Below are 27,498 nucleotides of genomic sequence, written 5' to 3'. Positions count from 1 at the left end.
GACCCCAACTGACCCCCACACCCACCCACCCTTTGCTGCCCCTCCCCTTCTCCCGAACTGCGATCGACACACCCCCCCGAGGTCAGTGGATTAGCATGCATGAGAGAGAGCGCACAATATTTGCCAAACATGAACCCAACATAAACGAGGAAGGACACCGTGTACACCGAGCAGACACCGCGCGTTTGAAAAGCTCGGCTTAAAGAGACCTCGTCATCTGATTTTCAACGAGAAGCCTGTGTGAACGCGTTGACCGGGTGGGCCACTCCCCTTCCTTTGTTTTAGCTGCTGGTCACTACATCACATACAAAACCTAATGGATGTAAACAGCCTTTTAATGCTCCTTGTGATGCTGTGCGTTTCAAATTTGACTTTCATTTGAATTTCATGCACTCGAGGATCTTGTATTCCTCAGATAAAGGAACTCAGCTTTCTGCCACCGAGAGAAACACATTGTGACGATTTGGGAGAAACATACAGGGAATGTAAATTATGCATTTCAAGAGTGAGATATTTTCCTCCTAAATGCCCACCATATATCTCAGGCAATTTTGGATTGTCCCAGACAAAAGATGACCATCATCAGACAGCTGTGGCGTTTTTGTCTCTTATGGCACCCAGACACTGGTGACATGTCTAACTGTGAGATGGGGTTCAAAGAAGGTCGGTGGCATGGTGCTGTGACCATTTTCTGAAAATCTCAGTTCATTTAGGATGATCATCCTGGTGTGCGTCTGCTGTTACAACCCAACTGTCCTAATCAGCACGGAGTTACGTGCGGGCGACAACCATAACAAAGCGGAAACATCCTCCAGCTCAGACCATGACCACAAAAAATAAAGACGCTACACGGGAGGAAATAGAGGAATTACAACCTCCAAGTAAGTCTAAAAGCAGCGGTCATCATACAAAGTAGTAAATAAGAATTTCTTTGAAGAATTTTTTTAATTTTGCGTTACCCTTTACAATCACAGCCTACAATTCAGCATCGTTGTCCAGTCATCAGCCGTGATGTCGTAGCTCAGATCAGCAGAGGCTGATGAATAATGATAATAAAGGAAGGAGAGGATCTCTGGTCTTTAAGGAGAAAGTTCAAATGAACATTAACAGAAAAATGTCATTGTGATATCTATTACATTGTCTCAACAATGTATTTTTAGGCTCCTCCTCCTCCTCTTCTCTGCCACTCACAGAGTAAACTGAGGTCAAGTTGGCCGCCACTAAATTTGCAGCACACCCGTATTATGATCTTCACTCTAATCTAGAGACGCGACCTCTTCCTTTTCTGTCCCCTGCAGTGGTGGGGCACCGTCACCGGTAGACACCGTTTACCACAGAAAGGAGCCATTTCAAAAGGTTTTTGTGAGATGGCATTTTTCATTTTTAAATAAATTGCCAAAAGATCACTAAATAAAAAAAAAAAAAAAAAAAAAAAAAAAACATTACATTTAGCGGCAGAAGAGCAGAGTTTGAAACAATTGAACCCAACAACAATCTGACCTTTGGATGATTATGTTTTGATTTGGTGTGTGTGTGGAGAGAGGATGGGACGATGTTGCGTGTGTGAGAAATAGAAAGAGATGGTGGTCCGTGTGGGAACACATCCCATCCCAAACTTTAGCAGCACGCCGCTGCCTTGACATCACCAATGGGTACACTAGCGTAGATGCCGACGTGTGTAAATGGCTTTGCAAAACAGACTGAAACACATGCCGAGGAAAGACGAGTTAAAAGAAAAGTTGTGAATGGATTAGGAAAATGAATGCATCTTCAGATCTGAGATTCTTTTTTTTCCTATTTTACAAATTCCTTCTACAGCAAATCATGTTTTAATGTGAACTTCCAGTGAAGAATGTTTACATTTTTTTCCCTGACATTTGGACGTGTTTCCGCCAGGTTAAACCATTCGTCAAACCTCTAAATCTAAACACTGAAAGTCCCTTTTAATTAGTGGAAGGAGAGTAATTCAGTACATCCAATGGATGAACAAAACCAAAAAACGATAAATTCTACACATTATCCTCAATTAGAAGTGTGGAAAACAACAAGAAGTTGTTCAGACTTAATGTTCTGCTTTTCCTACAGCCATGAAAAGCAATCAGAAGCCACAAAACAGAACCGAAAATGACACAATATTAAAGGGCTGGCCTGTAAACGATCACGGATGACAGAGCCAGGCTACAGTCTCCACCTCCGTCGTGGCTTTATGTTTAACAGATATGAAAATGGTATCAATCGCACCGTCATCCAATGCTTTAAAAGATCATTAAAGAAACAACAAAATCAGCACTCGTCAAAGCATTAGGAGGATACTATTTAACACAAGTAAACGCAGTTTTAAAGCTTCAAAACAGCAAATCTTGAATTATTCTTTTTTTTCTTTATTATTTCTTCAATGAACAAACAAAAATCTGCATCCACTCCTTTCTGGAGAAAGAGAGCAACACAGGGCCTGAGAAGTTTCTGTCAAGTAGCAGAGAAACATTCTGCATGTCTAACCGACACTTTCTGCTTCAAGTCCCATGATCCTTTGTTCCGTCTCTCAGCCCAAGTGCTCTAATGAAAAACAGACAAGCTCTTCTACTCCAGCAACCACCCAAAAAAAAAAAAAAAAAATTCACTCGCTACTCATGAGAGATTAGCTTGCTCATTAGGGGAGAAGGAAGGAGCAAGAGAGAAGGGAAAGAGGACAAAAAGGAAAAGGACGCCTTTCCAGGAGAAGGGCAAGGGTCTTTTGAGGAAAACAGCCCTGTTCCCCCCCTTTTCTTACAGACGAATCCAAACCTGAAACAAAAGGTTTTAAGAGGTGACCGATTTAACGTGTTTTGCATTAGTGGTGCAGGTTGAAACGAGGTTAGCTCGTCTGTGAATCATTAAACATGGAGATGAAGCTGCAGGTCCCGTTTATACAGAACTGTACTCTCAAAAAAAGGTTACAATTAAGAAAATCTTAGTTAAAATGTCCCCATTATTGGGGGGGGGGCACAGCGAGCTGAGCTCTCCAGCTGAAAACCTAAATCACTAACCACTTGTGTCAAAATCTATCAAATTTAGACTATAAATGCCAAGTGAATTAAAGCAACCTCAGCGATTGGCAAAAATACTAATTTGCCACGATCCAGAGAGTCAATCCAATCCATTTAGCCCTTTAAGAAATAAGGGACGCTCAAGTATGAGAAGGGCTGCTCTTGGCTCTGAGTGATGATTTAAAGGTGCTGCATGTGAACTGCAGGATGACGCCTCACCGAGTTGGCAGAAGCGAGAAGAAAAACAAGCACAAGAATGTGTTTTCAGGGGGATGAAAACCTCACTCAGGTACCCTTTCCAGGAGCCAACACGCGCCCTGACAGCTCTGGAAGCGTTTACTTTGGTTGCTGCTGGATCGGCATTTTTGTGGGGATGATTCCAGGAAGCTGGGAGCAAAAAGCTTCACGGAGCATCCCGATGGCTGTGTCGAACTGCTCGCTTCGACAGCTACGCCGCAGATAATAATAATAAGTGTTCAGAGAGACTTTTTTGAAAAGCTGACAATTTCCCTAGAGAGCAACATCCAAACAGGTTCCTCATTTGTCATAAGCTCCCACGGCGCAATCAATCATAACCAAAAAGCTGTCAGCTGAGCAAATATTTAAAAAAAGCAGCAACATGTCTTTGGATTACAAAAGCTTAATCCAGAGTTATTATTATTATGAGCAGAGCAACTGTGTGTGTGTGTGTGTGTGTGTGTGTGTGTGTGTGGACTAATTATATTCAATGATGAAGTGAGGTGCAAAAAGGTCTTCATTTAATCAGTGTATTGACCAGGAGAGACATTAGGTTCCATTTGTGCGACACATTGTTGCACTCAGCTGCACATCACCGAAAGGTCAATTGCAGCAAAAGGGAGAAAGAAGCAAATGCCTTTGAATGTATAAAGGCTGCAGAACAACTACCAGGCTGTTCTATAAAGTGGTTGCAATTCATTTGCTCCACACTCTAAGGAGTCATGCGTTATGCCACGGACACTTTGTCAAGGCTCTGGCTAAAGAAAAACAACAACAACAACAACAACAACACAGGCAAACATTCTTTCTACAAAGTGACATCTGATCCTTCACAAAAAAAAAATAAAAAATAAAAAAAAAAGCCCTCAGGGACCAAAACATGTCATTTCATATATTCATGAGCAGTGGAGTTTGTATGTTTTCCTTTATAGTTGGCACATGTGCTGCCAGGCCTGAGGGCACTTGGTGTCTGCTTCCCCGCACGCTTGTTGAAGGTGTGTTTGCCCAACACTGACCTGAATGTGGTTACTTTGCGTGAAATTGGGAATTTGGTAAGCCACGCCCCCTTTACTTAACACCTGTAAAACTGCACAGTCCTGCACGGGCCTTCAAATCGACAGCATTGGCACGCTTCTCACGCATAAGTGACGGATCGCTGTCCACGTTTTCACATTAGAGCTCTCGTAGCTGCTTATCCGGCTCTAGATAATGAGTAAATTGTCCTTTTTTAGCTTTCAAGATTTTATATTTAGGGTTACTTGTTGTGATTTTAACATTTTTGGCCCACTTTGAAGATAAAAAAAAAAAATAAAAAAACACAAACAAAAAAAAAAAACCTACGTTTGCAGTTGAAGACATTTGCCTCTTCGTTTCCAATGTTTTTGCTCTTGAATGATGTTGAAAACATCCCAGCCTCATGTGCACACTTGAATTTTTGGGGGAAAACCTCAAGCACAGCATGCTTACCATGCTTGCATGCAACACTCAGCTATGATTGACATCCAATTGTGGGAGGGGCTTTAGTAGTCAACAATATTTTTTGCAAAATGTGTACTTGAACTCAACATGCTTTCAATAATGTCTGAACAGATGTGTGACGGGTGATCGTTTTTACTTACTGTATGGGAAGCTGATGCGGGGTGTCACATCATCCTCGGTTGCAGTTGCTGATTTGAGGCTACTAGCCAATAGCAGGACAGCAGCCAGAAGAGAGTGGACGGTTGCAGCCAATGCGCACATGGCTGCCTGATTCTCGAACACAGACAAATGCACTCGGTTTTTAAGATTCCTCTGAATTCATTAAGTGCCTCTCGATTCCAAGGTGTTTTTATTTGTTCAGTTCCATCTTCCTGCAAAATGAGGGGAGGAGGGGGGGGTGAATGTGTCCTTGACTGAATTCTTGTACTCCCCGTGGTCCTTAGAGATGGTTTGCAGACTCTTAGCACAGAGAAGAGGAATCCTTTCAGGCTGAAAGGCTGCTTGTTTTCATGTACTTACAATGCCCCTTCGATGGGTCAGTGCTGAACTCAGATGAGCGGCCGTTTAGTGAAAGTCATGCCGGATCTGTGGAGAGAAGAAAGAGTAGTGATTTCTTTATGTCGGATCCAAGAAGATGCTTGGTGAAAGTAGACACTCGAGCATCAGCAACAGATCCATATCCAGCTTTTTAATGTGCAACCAACAGCTATAAAAGGCATAGAAGATACTGTTGGCTGAGTTCATTCTGGAAGATGAATGCTCAAAAACAAACCACCCACCTCATATCACTGCCCTGAGTCTTAAATATTGACCTGTAGCAGAGCACACACGGTTTATTCTTCCTCTGCTTTACTTTTTCCATTCCAATAAGAAAAAACAAATCTCAAACAAAACAATTCAAGGCACCAGTCAGCTGATGTGAACACACTCATCGAGCTGTAGCCTACAGGGTTTCACAAACTTTGGAGTCAAAGCCAGTGTTGAATTTGTTGTTTATGCTGCAGCCCACAAAGTTTTCCTGTGAGATAAAATGCCTGCTTTTTTTTTTTTTTGTTTTAAATCCCTGTGCTTAATTATGTTATAATCAGCAACTGGTTAAAGATCCCAGACAAAATATAATGGGAGAGGACAATGAACAGATAGTAGATCTGACTTTTACTGAAGGCAAGGTGCTCGTAACATGGATGTACGCTGATATTTTCCTTTCTATAGGACGTCGTTCCCATTAGCTTTGCAGATAACACAAGCCATACGGTTCTTTCTAAAAACCACAAACTGGTAGCTGTCACATCTTTAGATGTTTTTGGGGGCATTTCACACGCATACACAAATGTAAAACATACACACAGTGTTAATCACTGACCTAAGTTAATATAATACACTTTCTAGAAAACAGTCATTCACGTGTCCAACCAATCAGTCACGTTTATGGCCACCGTCTAAGTCCAATATTTACTCTTCGAGTTCTTTTTTTGGTCTCCATAAACATCTGAGAGAAACTGTTTAACGCTTCAGTCGGCACTTAGTTGTCAACTTTGTGTGCTCGTTGTTTACTGCTGAACAGGCGGCGTCCAGGGTGTTTTTTTTAAGCTTTGCTGTTTGCACAAACAACCAGTGACTTTTGTCCGGTTCAGAGGACAGAGAAGCTGACTGTGTCACACTGACGCATCGAACGAGATAGAAATCATTAAATTCTGGTAACAAGCCGATTGAATACATATCAAACAGTTGAAGGAGGAAATATCTGACCAAGCAAACAAGTCCTCATGAATTGTTCCAGATGAGTAGAGGCACATAACTTCAGTGAACACAACGAAGCCCGTTTCTGTGTGAATACACAACTCAATACGCCTTATTGCTCGATTCAAATGTCTCCTGAGAGCAGATTATACGAGTGGTAACGTTTGTAAAGTAAACACTGAAGAGTCTCGGGCATCACTGCAACGACTCCCAGATGACCTCTTTCAAATATTTATGGTTGCTAATAAATCCAACAATATAATTCAAGTGCGGGGCGATGAGTAGCCCGTAGTCTTCTGGTGTGGTGTGCCATTTTAAACCCCTCATCAACCTAAATATATATTAACGCAACATGGTAAAAACCCAGATTTACAACCTTTCTGCTACCTGTTCATTGTTTAAGGGGAGCGGACCAACACACTGCATCTGTACCTGAATGCCACGCCCATACTTAAGGGCCTCAAGCAGTGAACAAATGTTCTCCTCTCCACTGCCAGGCCTGCTTTGGCTCTCACAGCTGCACTGCAGCGAGCTGAGTCACTGCAGGCTGAAACATCCACCCACAGTCCTGTGACATTCCCTTCTCCACTGGTGTTCCCTCTCATTCCTACCGGGACAGCAAGCATGGCAGCCCCATGTGTGGCGGGCAGCTACAGGTCTCAATATTCCCAGGGTGCATCCTTACGCAACTCCTAAGGTCCTTTAAATTTGAATGAAAACAAAAGGAAGTCGTTTTAGAGGGTTTCCCCAGCACTGATCAATGGGGAAGCTATCGTGTACTCCTTGGTTAATAATTAATAAAATATGAAGAAGCTGACTGAAAAACAAGGTATTTGAAAAAAATCTAAATACATCATGACTGAAATCTTTATATAGCTGGGCCCAGCACTGGAGCATGATAGGATGAATGCTCCGAATGCCTTTTAAGACCGTACTTGTCCTCATTTATTTAATATACTTTATCCACTTGAGCACCGCGTCACATGAACACACATTTTAGCCTGATTAATCCATTCTTAGCAACAACGGAGCGCGAATGTGTTGAAAGAGTGTGCTAAATATCAATGATCCTGAAATAATAGCCGACAGCCAGTGCTCAGAGTAGGCGATCTTTTTGATAGAAAACAATTGTAATCTTATAGAATTAGGAGTTTTACTCAACCTGAGCCATTACAGAACGAGAGACCAACAAAGCTCCATGCCACAGGACCCATCTGTTTCATCTAGGCGAGGGTCCGCGGCTCCTTGTATCTGAAGGGTGAATGTGGTGCCATATTGCTTAAAGCTACAGATTCATTAACCTTCCAAACCTCCCTCGAGGCTCCCCATTAATACCTGCATCTGTTCAGAGGGAGACAGGATGTGAAAGACCCACTGGACGATGCACTCAGCCGGGTCATGGCAAGTTCAGTGGACGGGGAACGGCATGAATACTCATGCCATTTGGCCAGCTTCCTATAAAGGACTGGGCTTTGTTCTTCGAAGACCAGCTCCTGATAATTCATCTTTACAAAGTGGCTTGTCTCACATTTAGTCTTTGGCACAGATCGAGACACTTATGGAGATAATCAGCTGCCTGGCAGCACTGTGTGAACAGACCACTGTCACAGAGTTCAACATGAGGCAAAGTTAGGCAAGCATCCAATCCATTCATTTCATCATGAAATAGTTCTGAGAGAAAAATGTATTATAAAAGGCATTTCAAAGTTTCCAATCAAATGAGTAGCTGCTCCTAATAACACAAATACACAAAAAAAGGCTGAATTTGTTTTATTGGGGTCAATTATTTTTTTGTTTTTACAGGGAAAAATATGTCGTCCCCCCTATACGTGACCCTTAAGTAACACAGCATCTTTGGTTCATATCACATTTCTGCTCACCCACTCAGTGGGTGATTGACAAAGCAGAGACTCCTTCCTGTGTCTGTCGTTATAACTCAGACTTATAGCAGGCTGCCTCGCTGAGTGGGTAGAGCATGATTGGCTGAGAAATCAAGCAGGGGCAAGTGGGGGAGGGGTACGTTTCCCCGACTGTATGGCACACGTGTTTTTTATTTTATTTTAAATGTATAATCCTTAATCAAAAAAAAAATAATTAAAAAATAGCAGTTTCCTCACATTAACCCTGATAATCTCCCTGCAAATTCACTTTCCGATTAAGAGCTCTAATGTAGAGTCACTGGTGCGAACTATATCAAAGGGTGTCACAAAAAATGTGAGCAATTACCCCTTGGATATACTTAAAAAAAAAAAAAAATCGGACATATTTTTCAACCTCCCAACTAATCCATCTGCGAGCTCCTCCTGTTCGTGCATGCTTTAAAGCTTCTTGGAGAAGGACCTCCAGAAGTTTCTTAAACTAGCTGAGGGGAACTTTGAGACTGAGTGTAGCTGAAGTTTAAGGTAACCAAAACTGTCACTGTGAACTGTAAGGTCAACAAAGTCATGGAACATCTGTTTTAGTTCACATACAAGTATGAAAATATCCAATCAAATGAATACAGAAAACAAGGATGTTATGGCTCCCTTTGCTGTCAGTCTTGCGTGAGAGTTTGTAGGTGGCTAAGCTTTTACATAATAGATGGGATATGAGGGTGAAGCGAAACATTAAATGACACCTTCTTTGATGCTGGAGAGCTGGAGACAAGCAAACTGAGAACTTTACACAGCATTTTTATGTGAACAGGTCTCTAAAGAAAAGCTCTGCTTACTCCAAAACGTATCCATCTGCAATACATCAATAGGCTATGTATGCGACTTAAAAAGGACTATAAATGCACAGGCTCCGCTCTAAACATTTGGGCCAAGAAGTGACAAAACTTGATTGATTTCGGATTACTCAAACCTTCAGATGTTTTCTTTGCCCTCATCCAAACCCCATCCACCCACTCGATGACACATCCGTTGGATTTAAACTCAGTTTCTCTGAACACGGACCGCCAAGAAAACAACCAAGTTAAAACTGCACACATAGTTATTAAAGGACAATAAGGCCATTCGTACAGCATCATGGACAGCTAGATGGACAATTATAGTAGGCAGTATAGTACTTGTGTACTTACTCAAGTGGGTAGAGCATCCTGCATGCCGAGTCTCTAGCTATAGAAACAGGTATTCCACAAATATGCATTACAAATCAAGTCAGCATACAAGTTCATGTGGTCACAACACATTGCTGGAAAGATAGATGCCACCAAGAGTTTTGCACACTACCTCTGATGAATAATATTTCTGCTCAATGAACTCCATTGGACTCTAGTGCACTCACAGACCTGCATGTAGTTGAGACAAATCGGGGCAGGATACGCTCCTGTTTTTACTTAGGGATAAAAAGGTAGAGCAGTGTCATTATCAAACATCTCTATGGTACACTCACGAGTGCAGTACTTTCAGGAAATTTATTTATTTTTTTAAATTTAAAAAAAAATGGGGCACCACATTATAACCTGTACCACAGACCACCTGGGAACGGTATGAGGTGGGAGCGAAGTGGCAGCTTTCAGCCGAGCAGACTGCTCCCTGCACCAAGAAAGCAGACTGCTAAATAAATTAGGTCTGGAATAAAAATAAACAGTAAGCACCCCATGCAGCAGACGGGACCGCAACAATTGTTTTCTAAACTGGTAGAGCTCACAGTAAATTCATTATTGCAGCGGCTCTTTAGTTTGCCAATGTCAAAGCAGAGACAAAGATGAGGAGTAGATGACTGCAGTGAAATCCCTTCTTGCTTGTACAGAGCACACCTTCAAAAAACATTCTACACCTAACACGGCCTCTCAAAGTGGCTTGATCTATATGTGGCTCATATATCACCATGCTGGACTAATGTTATTTCAAACTGTAAAAACATCCAAAACAAGTTACTACCGGGCCTGTGGAATACTTAACAAAAACAAAACAAAACAAAAAAACAGGAAGAAGTCTACGCTAAGATATGGCAAATGTTGAGTGCAGGGGCACTAAAATGACTCGTTGCTTTCTTTGCTGAAATGTCCGTCAGAGACAAATCTCCAGGATATCCTCTCACAGTAGCCTTCGAGTAGTTTTTAATATGGACAACTTTCCCATAACAAGTCCAACACAATGCAAGCCTGGAGGAAAAAGTTCAATCTTTCCATCAAGATATTTGATGTTTTTGCTTCTTGGGACAAAAAAAAAAAAAAAAAAAAAAAAAAAAAAAAAAAAAAAAAAAAAAAAAGAGGAATGGAGCAGGAAATCAAATTCAAATTTAATGTAAACACTCTTAGAACAACAGACGAAAAGAAAAGTAAAAGGCAACCACCTATTAAGTTTGACTGACTCCCTTTTGTTACAATGTGGATGAACAACAAAAGATGCACAGATATTTCATATCCATAAAAGAAAAATGCTCTGATATCGACTCTACAATATGATTTTATGCCCTGCAGGTAACGCTTTCTCTTGGCTCTGAAATCATCTGAGGCCTCTGTGTCAGTACGCAGCAGCAGAGATTTTAACTCAGGATAAAATAAAACCTTTATGCACATGCCAACTTTTATTACTGTAATATGGAGCAGCTGCAAGCTGAAGATTCAGGATCCTGAGGCCTGAAGACAAACTTCCTCTGGAGCAGTCAAATGTTTACAAACCGCACAAAATACTGTTCTGGCTGCAAATCCTCTCCATTTCCACCACGTGGTTAGAGAAAAGATGGCGAGCGACTGATCATGAGCTGCAAGTCTCATTGAAAATCTCAAAAACCATTTAACAGGTTTCAAACTGTAGTCCGAAATCTTTACATTTATCCTGTAAAGATGGCCAGCGCCATGTTACAAATATAAAGTCGGTCCATTCCGAGTGTCGTACTCTTTATCGGTTACCATGTTGTGGATACAACAGGATGTATCATCCAATATTAATATGAAAGTCACCGAGAACTGAGAAACTAATTTAAAGACTCAATTAATAATTCATGTGCGATCCCGGATTGATTTTTAGGAGGAGAAGTAGGACTTTCCACTGCATGTGGTATTAATTATTCACACAATTATCTTTGTGTTGATGACTGACTGTAATGCATCCTTCTTTGGCTCGTCCCTGGTGCATTCAAGCACACAATCATGATGACGTTCAGAGTGATCCAAGCAAAGATGGGTTTTTAATAAAGAGTCAGAGCACCGACCACCATTCCACAGCTCCTCGCATTCAGGTTTCTCATGAGTCCAAATACACTCAGCCAGAACAGTTGCATGCACAGTTGAGTCAAGCTACGGTTAAAGTTTGACTGTCATTTAACTGGACCCCACTCCTTTGCCCAGTATACATGCACAGGAGGGGAAAATCGAGTCATCGACGAAGCTATATCTGACGTTGCGATGCTGTGGACCGTTTGAGGAACGCTCAAGACATTCTGCGGCTTCAAACTCCAATTGGAAAGAGCACCTCCCAGTAAATGCGTTTACAGCATGCAGACTAATCATACATACAGCTCTCTGAGAACAAATCAGAAATTCTTGTTGGGAAACAGGAAATCCATTTTAGTGTCCATTAGAGAGCATATAAACGCACTCCCTGGTTCCACCTGTTTGCATCAAATTTCTTTCTCTTCTGGTAATCAGGTACCATGCTGGGAATTGAATATACCCAACTGGGTTTACGTGACCCTGAACTACCAGAATGCTCTGTGTTAATTGTTTGACTACTGTACGCACTCTTTCCAACACTGTGGCATTGATAGAAATGCAGCGACGATATGAGAGTTTTTCCATCTTTTTGTGGCTTCTTTAAAGCTTAGTGTGTCTTTCCATGACGTTCATGCCAGCATATTGCATCCGCACTGTGCTGAAGTGAGGAGCAGAGAGCGAGCTGTGACACCACTTTCAGTGTAATCCAAGCTCCAATAGGCTCAGAGGAATATTAAAACTCCCTTTTACATTAGTGTACATACCGCTCAGCTTTGCCGTGCAGGAAGTAGCAATTATCATTTCAAACGAATGAGTGAAGCAGAACTGGCAGAAGAGATAAGTGCTTAAAGGAGAGCTAGGGTCACCTTATTGCCTCTGATACAGACTTGCCCTTGCCTCAAATTATTCGAGCCTGACGGGGGAACGGTGGGAGATCGCCTCTTGAAAGTGTCAATAATGAGCCATGAGTGAGTCAGAACGCAGTGTGATAGGGGGGTATAATTTCCCATCCGACACAGATCTCTTACAGAAACCTTTGCAGAAGTGAAAGTCACACAAGAAAGTACTTTACAGTACTGACAAAAGTAATTGCAGTTAGACTACAAACTCGCTGGAAAAGAGATTGAACCAATTCCCTTTTGTTTATTCTCTGCTTCTGAGCCGAAAATCTCTCCACACTTTACAACCTGATGACCCATTTGGACTAACGAAGTGCACTGACCAATCAGGAAATCCTCCCGATTAGAGCTCTACATTGTGCCTCGGGTGGGAATATCCTCAAAAACATTTCCACTTGCTTAAAGATCCACAAGCTGACATAATTCAACTCAAAAGGCGGTCACAAGATTTACTCAACTTTGGTCCCCGTGTGATTTCTAGCCCTGGTATACAAGGGAACACTGTTGCTGTTCAGGGCCACAAATGGCTAGAAAACAGGACAACATCTCACTCATGTGTTGGGCTGGTGATGATGTAGGTGAAGAATGGACACACTCAGCATGGCGTGACAAAGGAGAGTTGAAAGATTTACAGTCATGTAATCACACAATAGAGGCCTTTGTAGGGTTTGGACCACGCTGTGTTAGCATCACAGTTCATCTGCTAATTACACCATCAAATCCAAAAGGGTTGGCTGTCCATAGCAGGCTATTCATCTCATGACTAACACATCAAGTTTGGAGGGGGGGGGGGGGGGGGCACGATTAATCCCTGTAGTTAAACCAACATGAGGACTCATTTCTTTACGCGATTTGACAAGCAGCGCAATAGGATTTAAAAGCGTGTCAGATGACTGTATTCCACTTCTGGCCGCGCTTTCACATTGTCAAACCTAAAATGCAATCACTTCAGTATGTACAGGTACACATTTTGACGATTGTGACCACAAGCCTTGACCACACGTCCGTTCCCATTCGTCATTCCAGGTGGAAACCTGGTACGGTTCGAGTCATTTGTTCGTTTTATCGCCTTAAAGCAGTTGGCTGTTCACTCTCAAAAAACGTGCCGACTTCAAAAAGGGAGCAGCTGAAGCACTTCTTTGTTTACCGTCAGGTAAGGGCCCCGACTTTGTCTGTGGGAGCAGCCAGCGACAATAAAGGAAGTAATAAGTCAACAGTGTGGTCCCTCCTGCCAACAGTTCTGTTGATAAAAGCTGATACATGGAACAGAGAGGGAAAAGCAATTTTCGTGCAATTATCTCCGAAGACGCTGCATGAAAAACATAAAAGGGATTCTTTAATATTTAAGGGTCTGTATTAAGACAACCTGGGTAAAGAGTGGAGTGGTAAAATCTTACAAAAATTACGTTTCCTTTGAAACCTTTTCCTTTAAAAAAAAAAAAAAAAAAAAAAAAAAGTTGGAACTCACAAGTTTAAACGTTCATTTCTAAATGTGAAAGGCAGAGCATTACAATCAAGATGAACGGGAGGAACTGGAAACTGTACAATGCAACGCAAAAATAAAGTAACGCACGTTCAACCCACTCAAAATTGACACAGCTCCTGTTAACTATTGGTGTAACGAACATATGAACCTTTTATGAGAGCGCAGACGTCCGCAACATTCGCACTTCTTATGGAGATCTGATGTTCAGGTCTGTTTGGGTTTATACACAATGGAGCCAGTGTCTTGATCGACCGTCATTCTTTTACCCCACATGTTGTTCATCAGCCGAATCAAAAAGGAAGCTGGTTGCTTATAGCGCCGTTATATACACGCACACCTTGTCTCGGGGTCTGTGTGCTCTTGATACCGTGTATCACGGGGCTCTGAGGTCCATCACTAATTTTACATCCTTCACCCATTATACGGACGCGTTGGATGGTCCTCCTCGTCAATACGTAGGCCAAGACGTTGGCATATTTTTGTTTATGAGGCTGTTCTTTGTCTCCCCCCTTCCTACCTCTTGCGCTTCCTCCATCTGAAGAGTTCAGGGCCTTATAGCCTTCGTTCACAGGACTTTCTTTTTTTCATTATCATTTTCAGTCCCAAGGGTACGAACTGAGATGAGAAAAAAAAAAAAAAAAAAAGGCTTTCATGTACGCTGCTCCCTTTTCCTGGAATGAACTGCAAAAAGGCTTCATGACATGGTCCCATTGGAGGAAAAAAAAAAAGAAAAAAAAGCTGGATGACTTGGAGGCTGATACATCTGTTTGTACATGCTCTGCCTAATTTTCAGGTTTTGATAGTGATACATCACTCAGTTTGTACATTTTTTAACCCACGTGCTGCCGTCTTGTCCAGGACACTTTTTGAAAAGAGGTATTTTAATATCAATGAGGCTTTTACTCAAAAAAAATTATTTGGAGCTACCGTTTTAACCGCAATCTAAGATAGTCCTACAATTCTTTCATGTTTTGTCTGGGGAAAGCTGAGAATCACAAATAATGGACTTTTCCCACATGGCTGCTAGATGTGGTTTATTTTTCAAAAAGAACGATGGCTCCTTTAAACAGCTTATAGTGGAGTAGTCAAAGGGGCAGGACAGTCTCCTAAGTTGAAGTGTCAACACCACCTGTTGATCAGTGAAACGGGCTGACACCAAACTTGGGCTGTAAACTGTTTTACCCACGTGCACCTGTCCTCTTACAAGATAAACCAAGCAACACCTAGAAAAACAAAGCAAAAAAAAACAAAACAGATGTGACATGCACTTTAACCATGTTGCAAAGGAGAGCTGACAAATTACCGAACAAAAGATCTACGACCGCTCTCCCAAAAACAGTCTCACTACCCTCTATTAAGCCAGAAGAAAAACAGAAGCATCCTCTGTGCCTTCCATCGATAGTATTTTTCATAGCTTTGAATATCAGTGAGTTTTCTCTACTTGAAGCAAAACTGCAACTTCATATCGCATGATGCAAAGTGACTTGATACTGATGAAAGTCACCGAAACATCAATCACGTTTAAAAAGAAATCAAACTGCAGTTTTTTCCTTCAGTAAATTATTTGCTTTTCTTAAGCTGCAGGCACCTAATAAATTCCCCTCGCCCGACATCTGTAGGAAAATGAAATTCTTTGTTTTTCCACAGCTGAATATTTCCATGAAAAACTCAATCTCAAGATGATACTGGGGCAAAGTAAAAGCAGACAGTCTCCATCACCCCCTGAATGAAATATAAGATTTGACTATCAGCAGACTCTAAAAAGGAAAAACATTCCAGTCGTATAACACGTCTTTTTTCCATCACAAAAGTCACAGTTTATCTTTTCCTCTGCGCTCCTTTCAAAACAGCAGAAGGAAAAAGGAGAGGACATTCATTTTTTCTCTGGAGAAGAGTGTCTTACGTAACATATTTCCATCCGAAGACAGCCATCTCAGTTAAGCCCTCATGCGAGTGACTGAAGAGGGCACTTCTTATGACCTAAGAATCCGACTGACAGACACAGCCATGTGATGCAGAACCTCCTTCACAATAAACCCGCTTCCAACGCGGTATAGCACAATGCAACTTTGTGCTTTGCAAACAGAACTAAGAAAACCTGCAGTTTATCTACGACGGAAAGCTAAGCTATTATGTGCATGAATAAAGTGGTCTGCAGGGGGGGGGGGGGGGGACAACAAAAAAGGAAACACCAGGGAAAAGCAGAAAAATCCATCGTTTTAAAGAATTTCAGCCTCATTGGGAGAGATTCAGAGGAACATCACCTGCAGTCACAGTCCTGGTTTGGCCCAACATCTAAACTCCTGCAGGGCCTGGCCAGCTTTTCAACAGGACCTGCAGGTCATACTGAATACGAATGGGCCTGTGACTGACAGACAAAGCTATGCGAGAGCACAGCAGAGAAAGCCGGTAAAGGGGGCTCCGGCCAAGTTTTACTGCATGCAAATGCAAACCATTAAACCTTATCGTGTAAAGCCTACGTGTGACTTTTCACAAGAATTCTTGCAGATTCCTCAACCGTAGGCGCCACACTGCCAACTCATTTAGCTGTAGCAAAACCTCGAAAACCTAAATGGGATTTGTACAGCCTCCTTTCTGTTTGGGATCCACAACACCCCCACCCTCCCTCGACTTCTGCTCAGCTGATGAACAGTCAGCGTGACTGGCTTCATGTCTCTGGGTGTGATCTGGCTCCAGCCCAGCAAATGACCAAATACCGACATCTCAGCTCCGCATGGGAGGCTGCACGGGGACTCTAAAAAGGCAAGTTCCCATCAATTTGGACTGAGCAATACTCGTCCCTCTGGACCCTGTAGGATATTGCTAACCCTTTGAGGGTTAAAAAGCAGCAGAGTGTCTCTTTACGGCCAGTTTACCCTCCAACTCTTCACCACAACCTCCCCACATGCTGACCATTGCTCTGAAGTTGTTACAGTGGGTGGAGTGTTGGGTGGAGACTGTGTGTTTGTTTTGAGTGCTTGAATGTGTGGGTGGGGGTCTGCCTAAGCATAATTGTGAGGGAAAGAGAGGGAGGATGGGGGGGGGGGGGGGGGGTTACCGTGCCTACACTTGCTTCCAGAGTAAAGGTTTGTTTACGGTACGAAATCTACTATCTTAGGAGGCGAGCAGCAGAGAGGTCGGCTCCACAGCCTGAAGCCAACAAGGCATATCAGCACACTGTAAACACAGACGCTCTTTGGCGCATCACAGGCACCACAACCACCAGATCTGATCCAGCGGCTCAGGATAAAACAGAGATTTTACACGAAATCAAATCTGGAGAAAAGGTGATGCCTTGTGCAGGGTCACCCTGAGCGATACCAGAAACACGTCAGAGTCAACACAGGACAGTTATTTGGAAAGAACATATCAGAAGACTAAATATTCACAAAGAGTCTAAAGTTGGAGCCATAAACTCCAAAAGGCGCTCTCTGGTGTGAACCTTTTAGAGTACAGTCTTATAAGACTGAAGGTTAGATGGAAAAAGCAGCTGCTTACCCAAACGAGTAGACAGAAAACAGAGCCCGTCAGGTTTTTCTCTCCACCTGCATGCAGTGGAAAATCTCAAACAAAAGCGGCGCTGAACTTCACATTTGTTCTCATCCACACGCTGGTACTTTGTTCAGAGGTGAGTTTTGCCCCCACCGAGGGGTAGATGTGGCAGCTCTGAGGTGAGCGACGCGCGAGTCGCACGCAAGGCAGCAAGCAGTTTCAGGTACTAATAATAAAAGAGAAAAACAGCAGCGGGCCGAGACATTTAATCTGCACTTCATCTGAAGGGGTCAAACTTTTACTTCTGCGGAGCGGCAGAGATTCACAAAACGTCACTCGCTTATTGGAACTTGCTGAAAAATATCGCGTCCTTTCTCTGTTCGTGGTAAAGGTGTCCCCAAGCGGACGGAAAAAAAGAAGAAGAAAAAAAGAAAAGCAGGACCTTACCATCCACGAACCGCAGAGCAAATCCCTCCGTCACTGCCGAAGTCTTCAAAAATGCGTTTAAAACAAAAAAAAAGAGCGAAAATGACAACCGAATCAGCCGTGAATCCTTTACTGTTTCCGAGAGGTGAAGCGCATCCTCCGTCCATGTGAAGCCGAGCCTCCTCCGCTACAAAGTAAACGTTAGCCGTTTTCAAGCCTCCAAAATTTTGGCTCCTCCCACAGCACACGCTGCCTTCCTGCAGACACTCAAAGCCTGCAACGCGCACACATCAGCATGTCAGAGTTCATGTGGGCAGCGTTTGCTTTCTGTGGAGGGAGCCCCCAATGTGGCCGAAGGAAAGAAATGACGAAACTGAATGCGCACGTTTCTGCTGTGTGCTATGCTGATGTCCTACTGTTGACGAATGCGTTATTTAGAAAGAATTCTGTTTGGGACGTTTGCCAGACTTGTGGTAACGTCTTGTGAAAATTGAATGTCTAAATAATCTCAAATCTCTACAAATTGTTCTTTAATTTCCCAACCTCATTGCAGATCGAACGTGGTTGTATTTTGTGCCGATTTGCTTCAATACCCAGCCCAAAACTATAGCATGTGATGCTGATGCATGATATATAGCAAATATTTATTTATTCCTTCATTTTTATTTTGTTTTTGTGCCTGCACCATGTTGCGTGTCGCAGACCGGGTGAAACACCTGAATGTAGTGAGCCAGAGAAAGGAGATTAATTACATGCAGCAGGCATGAAGAGGTTTTGGGAAAAAGTAAAGAAAGCATGGGCAGGGAGACAAACTAGGGTCACTGATGGTCATTTCTGTAACTCTCCACCACAACTTCTGTTGTCCGCTGTTGTCTGATACTTAAAAGCAGCCCTAACAGGAAGTCGTCAGTGGACAGTCTGTCTGCATCTGTCCATCTTGTACAGAGTTGATTCTCAAAAAAGTTTACGAACTGATGTGATGTCACCACAAAGGATGCATGCCGTAGACAAGCTGTCATAATCTAGAAAGCGGGAATTAGGAAGTGTTGTTTTTTAGGCGACTTAACCCTGGAAAACATTCTGAAGAATGAATTGAATGTGTTTTGCAATGTGATGCAGAAGAAAAGACAGAGACTCAGATCTGGCTGCGCCCCGCCTCGGATTCTGACTGCAGCAGAATTCTTTGCAGAGTCAAAGTTTTCTTGCTCTGTTGGCTTGGGGTATCAGAGCTCCCTTTTTATTCTCACTGCAGTCATCAAACAATGGATGACAGCTGAGAGTGTCCACCACAAAGAGAATTACGGGGGATTATGTACAAAGCGAAGACCTGAGCACGGCCAGACTCAGCCATTCATGTAATCTCTTTTTGCTTTGAGAAAGAGAGAAGGAAAGAGAACTGTGAAGTCCAAGTCATCTAGTTTCCCCTTTAAAATTTCAACTGCAGGAAGTGGTCTTTCTGCTCTGCTCAATACATCCAATCAAATCATTATCATGTTGTCCTAACAAGAGGACACAAATAGAGCTTATACATAACACAAAACACTATTCACACCCACAGGGGAGAAGATAACATTAATAATTAGTCTCTGGCTCGTTGCATTCAGTGACATGCACCTGTTTGGGAATTTGTCAGATATTTTGGCTGCTAACACAAAGAAATGTGATAACAATAACTGAGCCTGGCACAGAACGCTGGAGGCTGCATCCTGATGGCTCGGTCTGACAGAGGCCTGACATTTATTCTGGATGTTGTCACTCTCTGACTGGTTTTGTGGGACTCTCTCTTAGATACAGTAAAATCGTCCCCTCACACTTTCCACCCAACACTGGAAAAATCTGTGACAGGTGGAGGTTAAACTTATGCCAAGGCCTAATTTTACTCTGGCTTCTTTTCCCGTTTTACTTTTGCTTTGACAACGCATATTTCTCTGTGGTTCTTCGATAGGCTGGCACCAAATCAAAGTTTATCTTCTTTATCTGCTGAGACCTTTGTAATCCTTAGTAGGATTACCTCTGAGAAGATTAAAACCATCCAACTTATGCCAAAGACAGGCTAGACACATCAGGGGGTGGATAGACTGTGCGGCAGTAAGAACTCCTCCAAGAATGTTGCAGAAACTTGTTATTCGTTCCTATTATCTCTGCAGCAATTCATTGAAAGTAACTGTTCAGAAGGAAACTGTAGCTGAAAAAATAATCAGCGGACAGAAGACAAAGGTCTGTGAGGAGCTCTCACACATTACCACTCACAAACAGAGGATTCTATAACAAGATGCAGAATAGCTCTGCGCTTTGGATTGAGCACTTTGACAAGAGCAAAAGCATATACGGTAACTAATGAGCATACTGTAGTTTATTTGGGGGCATTTTGCAATTTGAAGACTTTGACTAAAATTCAGTTCTTCTGAACATATCACCCACAATATGACTCAAATAACATCCCCTTATTGTCGCGTGAGAACCTGAATGCAGGGGGCGTGAAGCAGCCATGCATATTAAGGTCATGGCCACCCGTGGAGCTTTTATTGGGGTTAAGTATATGACAGGCAACATCAGATTTGGAAATCTGCCTTGATGTTTGGTGGGATTTACCAGCCCAGCAAAAGCCTTAGGCAACAGAAGAGCTCATGTCAATGCGATGAAATATTGCTTTGATCGTGCATAAGCAGTAAAAAGAAATAGTTTTATTTTTAACCTTAAAACACTCTTGCAGTTTAGGATCCAGCTAGTCCACCACTTTTGTATTGATTTTACGGCCATCGAATTTGTTGTTTCATATCAGCAGCATGCTAACAGGTGAGTTTTAGCATGCTAACAGGCTAAGATGGTGAACATGCTATCAGAAAGTTGTCACAATTCTCGAACTCTGTTCGCTATGGTTGAAAAATTCACAAATCCTCCTAAACAGTCAAACCCAGACCTCCCCTCCACTGAGAAATGCAACAAATTTTCCAACTTTTTTAGCCAAAAAATCAAAACAATTAGACAAAACATTCACACCACACAGACAAACAGGAAAACTAATCTGTGTCTAGAACCTAGAAATAACTCTGACGTTATGTCACAATTTAATATTGTTGATTTAAAAATCCTAGAGGAAACAGTTCGGCATCTGAAATCAATAAAATGTTCTCTGGACATAATACCATCCGACTTTTTAAAAACTGTTTTTACCTCAGTAGAAAGTGATCTCCTACAAATAGTTAACAGCTCACTGGCATCAAGCATTTTCCCAAGTCACTAAAGACAGCGGCCATTAAGCCACTCCTAAAGAAGAGAACTCTAGACGCCTCTATGATGAACTTCAGACTTCAGACGTCATCACAGCACTGAAACAGCTCTGGTCAAAGTGTTAAACGACATTAGGGTGAATACTGATTCTGGTTATGTTTCAGTCCTGGTCCTGTTGGACCTCAATGCTGCGTTTGATACTGTAGATCACAGAATCCTGGGAAAACTGGGTTGGACTTTCTGGAGCGGTCCTTAACTGGTTATTTTGTTACAATTGGCAGCTATGAATCTGAGCGAGTGGCCATGACTTGTGGAGTCCCCCAGGGGTCAATTCTTAGACTTATTCTGTTTTATTTCTGTATGCTCCCTTTGGGTCAGATACTGCAGAACTTTAACATCAATTATCACAGTTATGCAGACGATACACAACTTTATGTGTCTCTGTCACCAGACGACTGCAGCCCAGCAGACGTACTGTGTCAGTGTCTGGAGGAAGTAAACACCTGGATGAGAGAGAATTTTCTACAATTAAATGAAGACAAAACTGAGATCATTCTGTTTGGTTCAGAAACTTATTTAGTGGACGGTGAAATATTTTGGCTCATTGATTGCACATAGCCAATTGGCTAACACTTCTAGAGAGAACTAGACATGCTTTCAACTTTTGTCACTTTTAGCCTAAGCAGTTTAGTCCTTACTACCTAATTCATAGATCATATTATTAGGTTATATGGTGATATCTTTCCAAACTCATATTCTACTGGCATATGAAATGTGGTATTCATGATGACACCGTTTAAATGAATAATTCCCATAAACATGTAATTGTGCAGGTTATATGCATGTGTGCAAAAATCTTAAAATAACCACAGAAATATTTTCTATGACAGTGGTGGCATATATATGTGGTTGTTTTAATTGATTGATATTGCAAATCCTGGTAAATTCTGGGCTAAAAGCAAACATTTTGTTATCTTCAAAAAGGCATACACATGTACTAAACATTTCCTGTCGAACCAAATCTAATTCAGTTTTAGCATGGGTGTCGATGAGGATTTAGATGTCTTTTAGATGTCTTCTCAACCAAAAAATGCTCAGTTGGTTGCCACACCTGCTGAAGGGAACACGTTTCTAAATTTCATTCTAATTCATATGAGTTTTGCATAGGTATTTTAGTCTGCACCAGAGTTCACTGTGCAACAGAAACAATCCCTGTTGTTTGAAATTCTAGCTTTTAAGTACTCCGCCATCTACTTGGCCAATACTTGTGTCTACTTGGCCAATAGAGGAAAATGTCGGGGTATGAAAAAACGTTTTCTATCAATTTTGGTGAAATGGCCAATTGCACAGCAAATAATTTGACAAAATAGCACTGCAGAGAAAGAGTGAAAATAACAGTTGATACAGATGGCAGCTCATGTATGTCCATATCGAATAATTTTTTTTTTTATTTCATGCTGCCTCACAGCCAACTCTCTGTCCTCCCCATCCCCACACACTTCAGAAAAAGGCCTGTGTTTATGGTGATAGGGGAGATAATTAAACACAAGATGCAAATCATCCTGTCAGTTTTAACTGGCTCCTTCTTTCACACATGTTCAGTCTTCTCAGAGTGAGATCGTGAAGGTTTTTGGTTCCTAACACCCTAAGCTAATCAGATCTTTCACACAGCTCCACACAGTAACGGCCCAAGCTGATGACTGGATGATTAACGTTTAAAGCTGTTCAGTGGGTTAGATTTGATGTTGCAACCAAAATAAAAAATATATATTTTTAAGTTTTCTGCAGGATTCCTGATAAAATTCACAAAAAAAAAACAACAAAAAAGACATACTTGAATGAATGTGAATGATTGTGGAGAGAAAAGGATCCAAAAAATATAAGTAGCTAGTGGGTTAACCTTAGGGCATTTTCACTACAAATGTCAGTGAAAAGCAAAGCAATCGGAAAAAAGAAGAATATAGAGAAAATAATCTGATTTGTGGCAAAATAGAGCATACTGGAGCCAGCTGAACTGTTTCGAAGACTCTTCGTATCCCTTAATGAATAAGAGTCAATATCAGCTTTCCGGCAGTTTCTGGGGGAAGGGCTGACATGTGGCGATAATATGAATTCTATAGGATGTTATGAGATTAATGCACCTAAATGTGGTTTGGTTTTTCCCCTGAGAGCTTGAGGGAAGTGATGTCAGTTACGGTCTGTGCAGTTTAAATGAAGACACCATTGTGTGTGTGTGTTTGTTCAGTGCATTGCTTTTCTTTGTCTGGCTCTTTCTTCATGGTTTTGAAGCTGGGAGGCAGTGGGTGCCTCACTAGGAGGGCATAGGTGAAGGTCCTGCACAGCTGCACAGTGGGAAAGGGTTTGACTGTAGAGGAAAGCCTCCAGGCATCAAGAGAGAATTAATGAGTTTTTTTTTTTGGCTTTTTCAAATGAATTTCTCAGTGTAAATAAGTCTATCAATCATGTCATTGAATATGGTACATCATTAGAGACGAATACTGTAAGAAATGATGAGATTGCCTCTATATTTCTGAAGTTGAATAGCAGGTTTGGTCCTTTAAACCTTTTGTGATCACTCTCTGAAATGAAAGGCCTGAAAATCAAAACTTTGAGCATTGCTGCGTGCTCGGTGAAGGTGTGTGGAATATTAAGAGAGACAGCCAGACAGAAAACAAAGGTCTCAAGCAGCTGCTTGGACAGAAAAGACATCAAACGTCCTCTCAAATACTTAGAAGATTTAGCTAACATGACAATGTACGAAGAAAACGGTGGGATTTTCAGCCGCAACAAAATTTTACTGCTCTCTCAACCTTCTGTTGAGTGTTTAGGCTCTGCGCTCTCCATTCCTGGACTTAAAATTATGGTGATGTAGTAGAAACACAGTTCCACATTTCCTGTATATCAGTGCAATGAGATACGTACAGGTTGAACTAAGGACATTTAGATGTTGGAGGTTTTTCTTTCCATGACAGTCCTTTGTGAAAGTCTAAGTGAAAGAGTGCTTTTGTGTTGAAGACACAAGTGTTTTCATTTGGGGATGGAAGTACCAGAGCAGCTGTCATGGGGTATTTTTTTCCATAAGTAGGCCCCACATCACTGCTTGTTTTATTCTTGGAAAAACTTGTGGTGTCTGTGTTTAGGTCACAGAAGGAGAGAAACTACAGCTCATAAGGAAAAAACCTGTGTCGACGGCGTGACTGAAGCAGTGACAGACCTGAAGCGAAAGGTCCTTTTGGCAGAAGAATTCATTTATCTTTTTAATTTTGTCATTTTCTCACCTTTAGTAGCTTTTTTTTTTACTCATTAATTTTTACTGCAGCTATTTGGTTCAACGTCACTGAAGCCAGCAAGAGCAGAATTACCCAGTTCAGCCAGCATGAAACTCGTACTGACATAGATCTGCAACATCAGATCTTTCAGATAAAGCTCCAAATTCCGAATTTGTGTCAAAATAACTGAACCAAGCAAAATATTCAATAACTAAGGAGCTGCTTCAGGGAGAAAATGAGTATTTAGACTCAGTGTTGGTCTTACTTCTAAAGGTCTTTGGGGCGGTGGGGAGACACGGAGTCTGTAATGGGATTCAAACATAAAGAAATCAATAAACTATCTCAGAATGAATACACACTAACCTACTAAGCATAAAAATAATGCTCCAACAGCCAATAGGAACCGAGTATATTCTACACTTCCTCATTGCCTGTCGGTTTATTAGTTTTTGTTGAACCGCGATCCTAATTACTTTCCATTTATGCCCACAGAGACTATGTCGGAGTAAAATAGCCTTGAGGAACAGCCTTTTCATGTGCTACTCATTGATTAAAAAAAAAAAATAAATCCACAAGCATATTTGCACCCACTGTTCCGTGATGGTTTAAATTTGAATCCAGCCAGCTGATTCTCAAAACATTTTGGTCGGCTTTCTTCTTTTCAATGTGGTTGTAGCTGCTATTTTAGTAAATAATTACATTTGCTGACAGGCACATCAAAGCTAATTTTTTTTGTTGGTTTGTAGAGAGTGGCATGCAGATTATCAAATATGGAATGTTTGTTTGTTTTGTAGCCCATGAGCTGGTGACATTTGATGGATTAAACCGCAGATATTTGTTTGAATCACGCATCCCACCAATGTACTTCTCAGCTAAACAGGATAAAAATACTTTACAATGAGCCATAGTTTATCCTTCAATGTGCTGATGTCATGCTGGCAACCCCATGCTGTCTAGAGTGAAGGCTGCACATCAGATACAATGCACAAGCACCTTATAATATACTATTTAAAGCTGGCTATGTATAGTTGTTGTTCTGTTGTGTAGGTGCGTTGCACACTAATCTTGAGGACTAATTGGGTGAGTTTTGGATTTTTAAGCTAACGCAACGAGCATAATGTTTTTGATTATATTTCCTTTATGACGCATACTCTCATCAGTTACATTCCTAAGAAAAAACAACACACTGTACATACACATTCAAATAAATGTATTAATTTGAATATATTTTTGTTTAAATTTGACCTATATGATTGAATGTGCTTCACTCCTTGTAACCACCAAGGTGGACAAAAGGCATTGATTAATGATAAATGTCTAGGTTTGTTCTTGTGGGGCTTATGGTATATAAGGTCTAAAAAAGTAGCCATGGGAAGTTCAGAGTTTTACTTCATGGATGAAGTTGAACTTCCTGTATGCATGGGCTTAGCCTTGTTTTTTCTGTTGGTAATTAAGTTTCTTTATGTTCTTTTAGGTCTATCTGCATTTTTCACACCTAAAATAACTTAGAACACCTTAGTTTTGTCCAAAAAACCCTGAAATCATTATAAATAAACCCTGTAAAGATTGCTCCCTGAGCTCATGTGTCTTTTTTCCACCCGTACAGTTGAATTGGGCCTTTTTTTGTCAGTTCAGTCCACTATAAATCTGGGTGAATTAGTTATGAGAGTGTCCACATGTGAATTACCATGGAGCTGCTGTATAAAATATTAACATTTCAGCACACTGACTTTAAAAGGTAAAGTTGTAGTACAATGCTACAAAAACCTTGCAAATTGGTCAGCCTTGGCTGAGGAAGAAAAATGCACCAGTGATTTCATTTTGCTCATTTCCATTATCATTAATGTGTCATTTAGCAGTCAAAAGCTGAGGCAATAATAGAATTACTTTTTCTATTATACTCAGTGTTACTGCGCCTCACAGTGAAAGAGCCCAGTGCACATAATGGGAAAGGAAGAGACAGCCAGGGTGCTGCGATTGTCCAAATGTCACTGACGCACAAGTTCACACCCTATGTACACACCCTTTTTTGTCAGTGACACAAGAAGAACTATATGTTCATAATAAGACTGGAAGGCCTTTATCATAGCCAGTAGTCAAAACCACCTACTATAAAGCCAAAAAAACACCATCACAGGAACTTAATGCAGTAGCAGCTTTGCTTTCACATTCAGGTCACTCAGCTCCCAACCTCTTTTTTCATCCCTTGTTATTTTAAAGCAAGGTGACATTTTTCTACATTTTTCAAACAGCCAATCGCTCAACACACAACAACCTAGAGTATATATTAAGGCTTCCTAATTCAGGCTACACGTGCACTCATATGCATTCAAACCCATCTCTCACCTCACAGAGAGCTCACACACGTGTACCACACCATGGCTTTCAGCATCCTACCAGGACACAGACACACTGTGAGCCTGCACCCTGACAGCGAGCAATCTATTGCCATGGCACCCAGCGAGTAGATGACCGGTATCTGTTGTAACTGAGCAACCTCCCTCACACCACTTCATTACTCCAAGCACAAACTCAGCCGCAAGCCTCTCCTCCCAGGCTGCAGTGGCAGCATTGCCTCCCGGCATTTGTCCGACCCTCTCTGCAGAATAAAACAATGTCCTTCCATCCTTTTGTCTTACTCTTAGCCAAAATTGCCTGCTGTCATGAGAGAAAGGAGGGACTCACCGTGCTCTCCCCCCTACGGCGGAAGACAGGAGCCAGGTGGAGCGCGCTGAGGCTGCAGTGGCGGAGGAATCCCCCTGGTAGTGTATGTGTAAGAGTGTGTGTGAGAAGACGCATCGAAGTGTGCGTGTGTGCGTGTGTGTGCGTGTGTGTGCATGTGTGTAGGGAGTCAGAGCTGATCCAGCAGATGCAGTCGGGAGCCACCAATAGAATGAGAAGAAGGAAAGAGAGGAGTGTGTGAGAGATGGAGGGAGGGAGAGGCAGCAGAGGAGGGATCTGGTAGCATTACATCATAGACTAAGGGATGGTAGGTTTGCAGGGGGTGGGCTGCGGGTGGGGGAAGGTGTGTGTGTTTGTGTTTGTGTCTGCAACACTGTATATTCTCCCT

General features: G+C 41.9%; 1 protein-coding gene across 2 annotated transcripts in view; it reads right to left on the bottom strand.

The window, feature by feature from the left end:
• Positions 1–27,262, bottom strand: part of sema4bb (sema domain, immunoglobulin domain (Ig), transmembrane domain (TM) and short cytoplasmic domain, (semaphorin) 4Bb) — a 59,102-nt gene extending 31,840 nt beyond the window's left edge. Inside the window, exons 1-2 of one of the 2 annotated variants that reach the window (XM_075463965.1) lie at positions 27,114–27,262; positions 4,883–5,327 (exon numbers count right to left, since the gene is read on the bottom strand). In XM_075463965.1, coding sequence (XP_075320080.1) covers positions 4,883–5,003 — 121 coding nt within the window. In that variant the 5' untranslated portion in view covers positions 5,004–5,327; positions 27,114–27,262. Of the gene's footprint in view, positions 1–4,882; positions 5,328–17,949; positions 18,149–27,113 lie in introns of those variants that run through there. The other variant, XM_075463957.1, reaches the window with a different exon arrangement.
• Positions 27,263–27,498: the final 236 nt, after the last annotated feature.

The sequence above is a fragment of the Odontesthes bonariensis genome, chromosome 1, assembly GCF_027942865.1.
Source record: "Odontesthes bonariensis isolate fOdoBon6 chromosome 1, fOdoBon6.hap1, whole genome shotgun sequence".
Lineage (NCBI taxonomy): Eukaryota > Metazoa > Chordata > Actinopteri > Atheriniformes > Atherinopsidae > Odontesthes > Odontesthes bonariensis.
The sequence above is the reverse complement of the archived record's forward strand: the minus strand, read 5'-3'. Positions and strand labels throughout refer to the sequence as shown.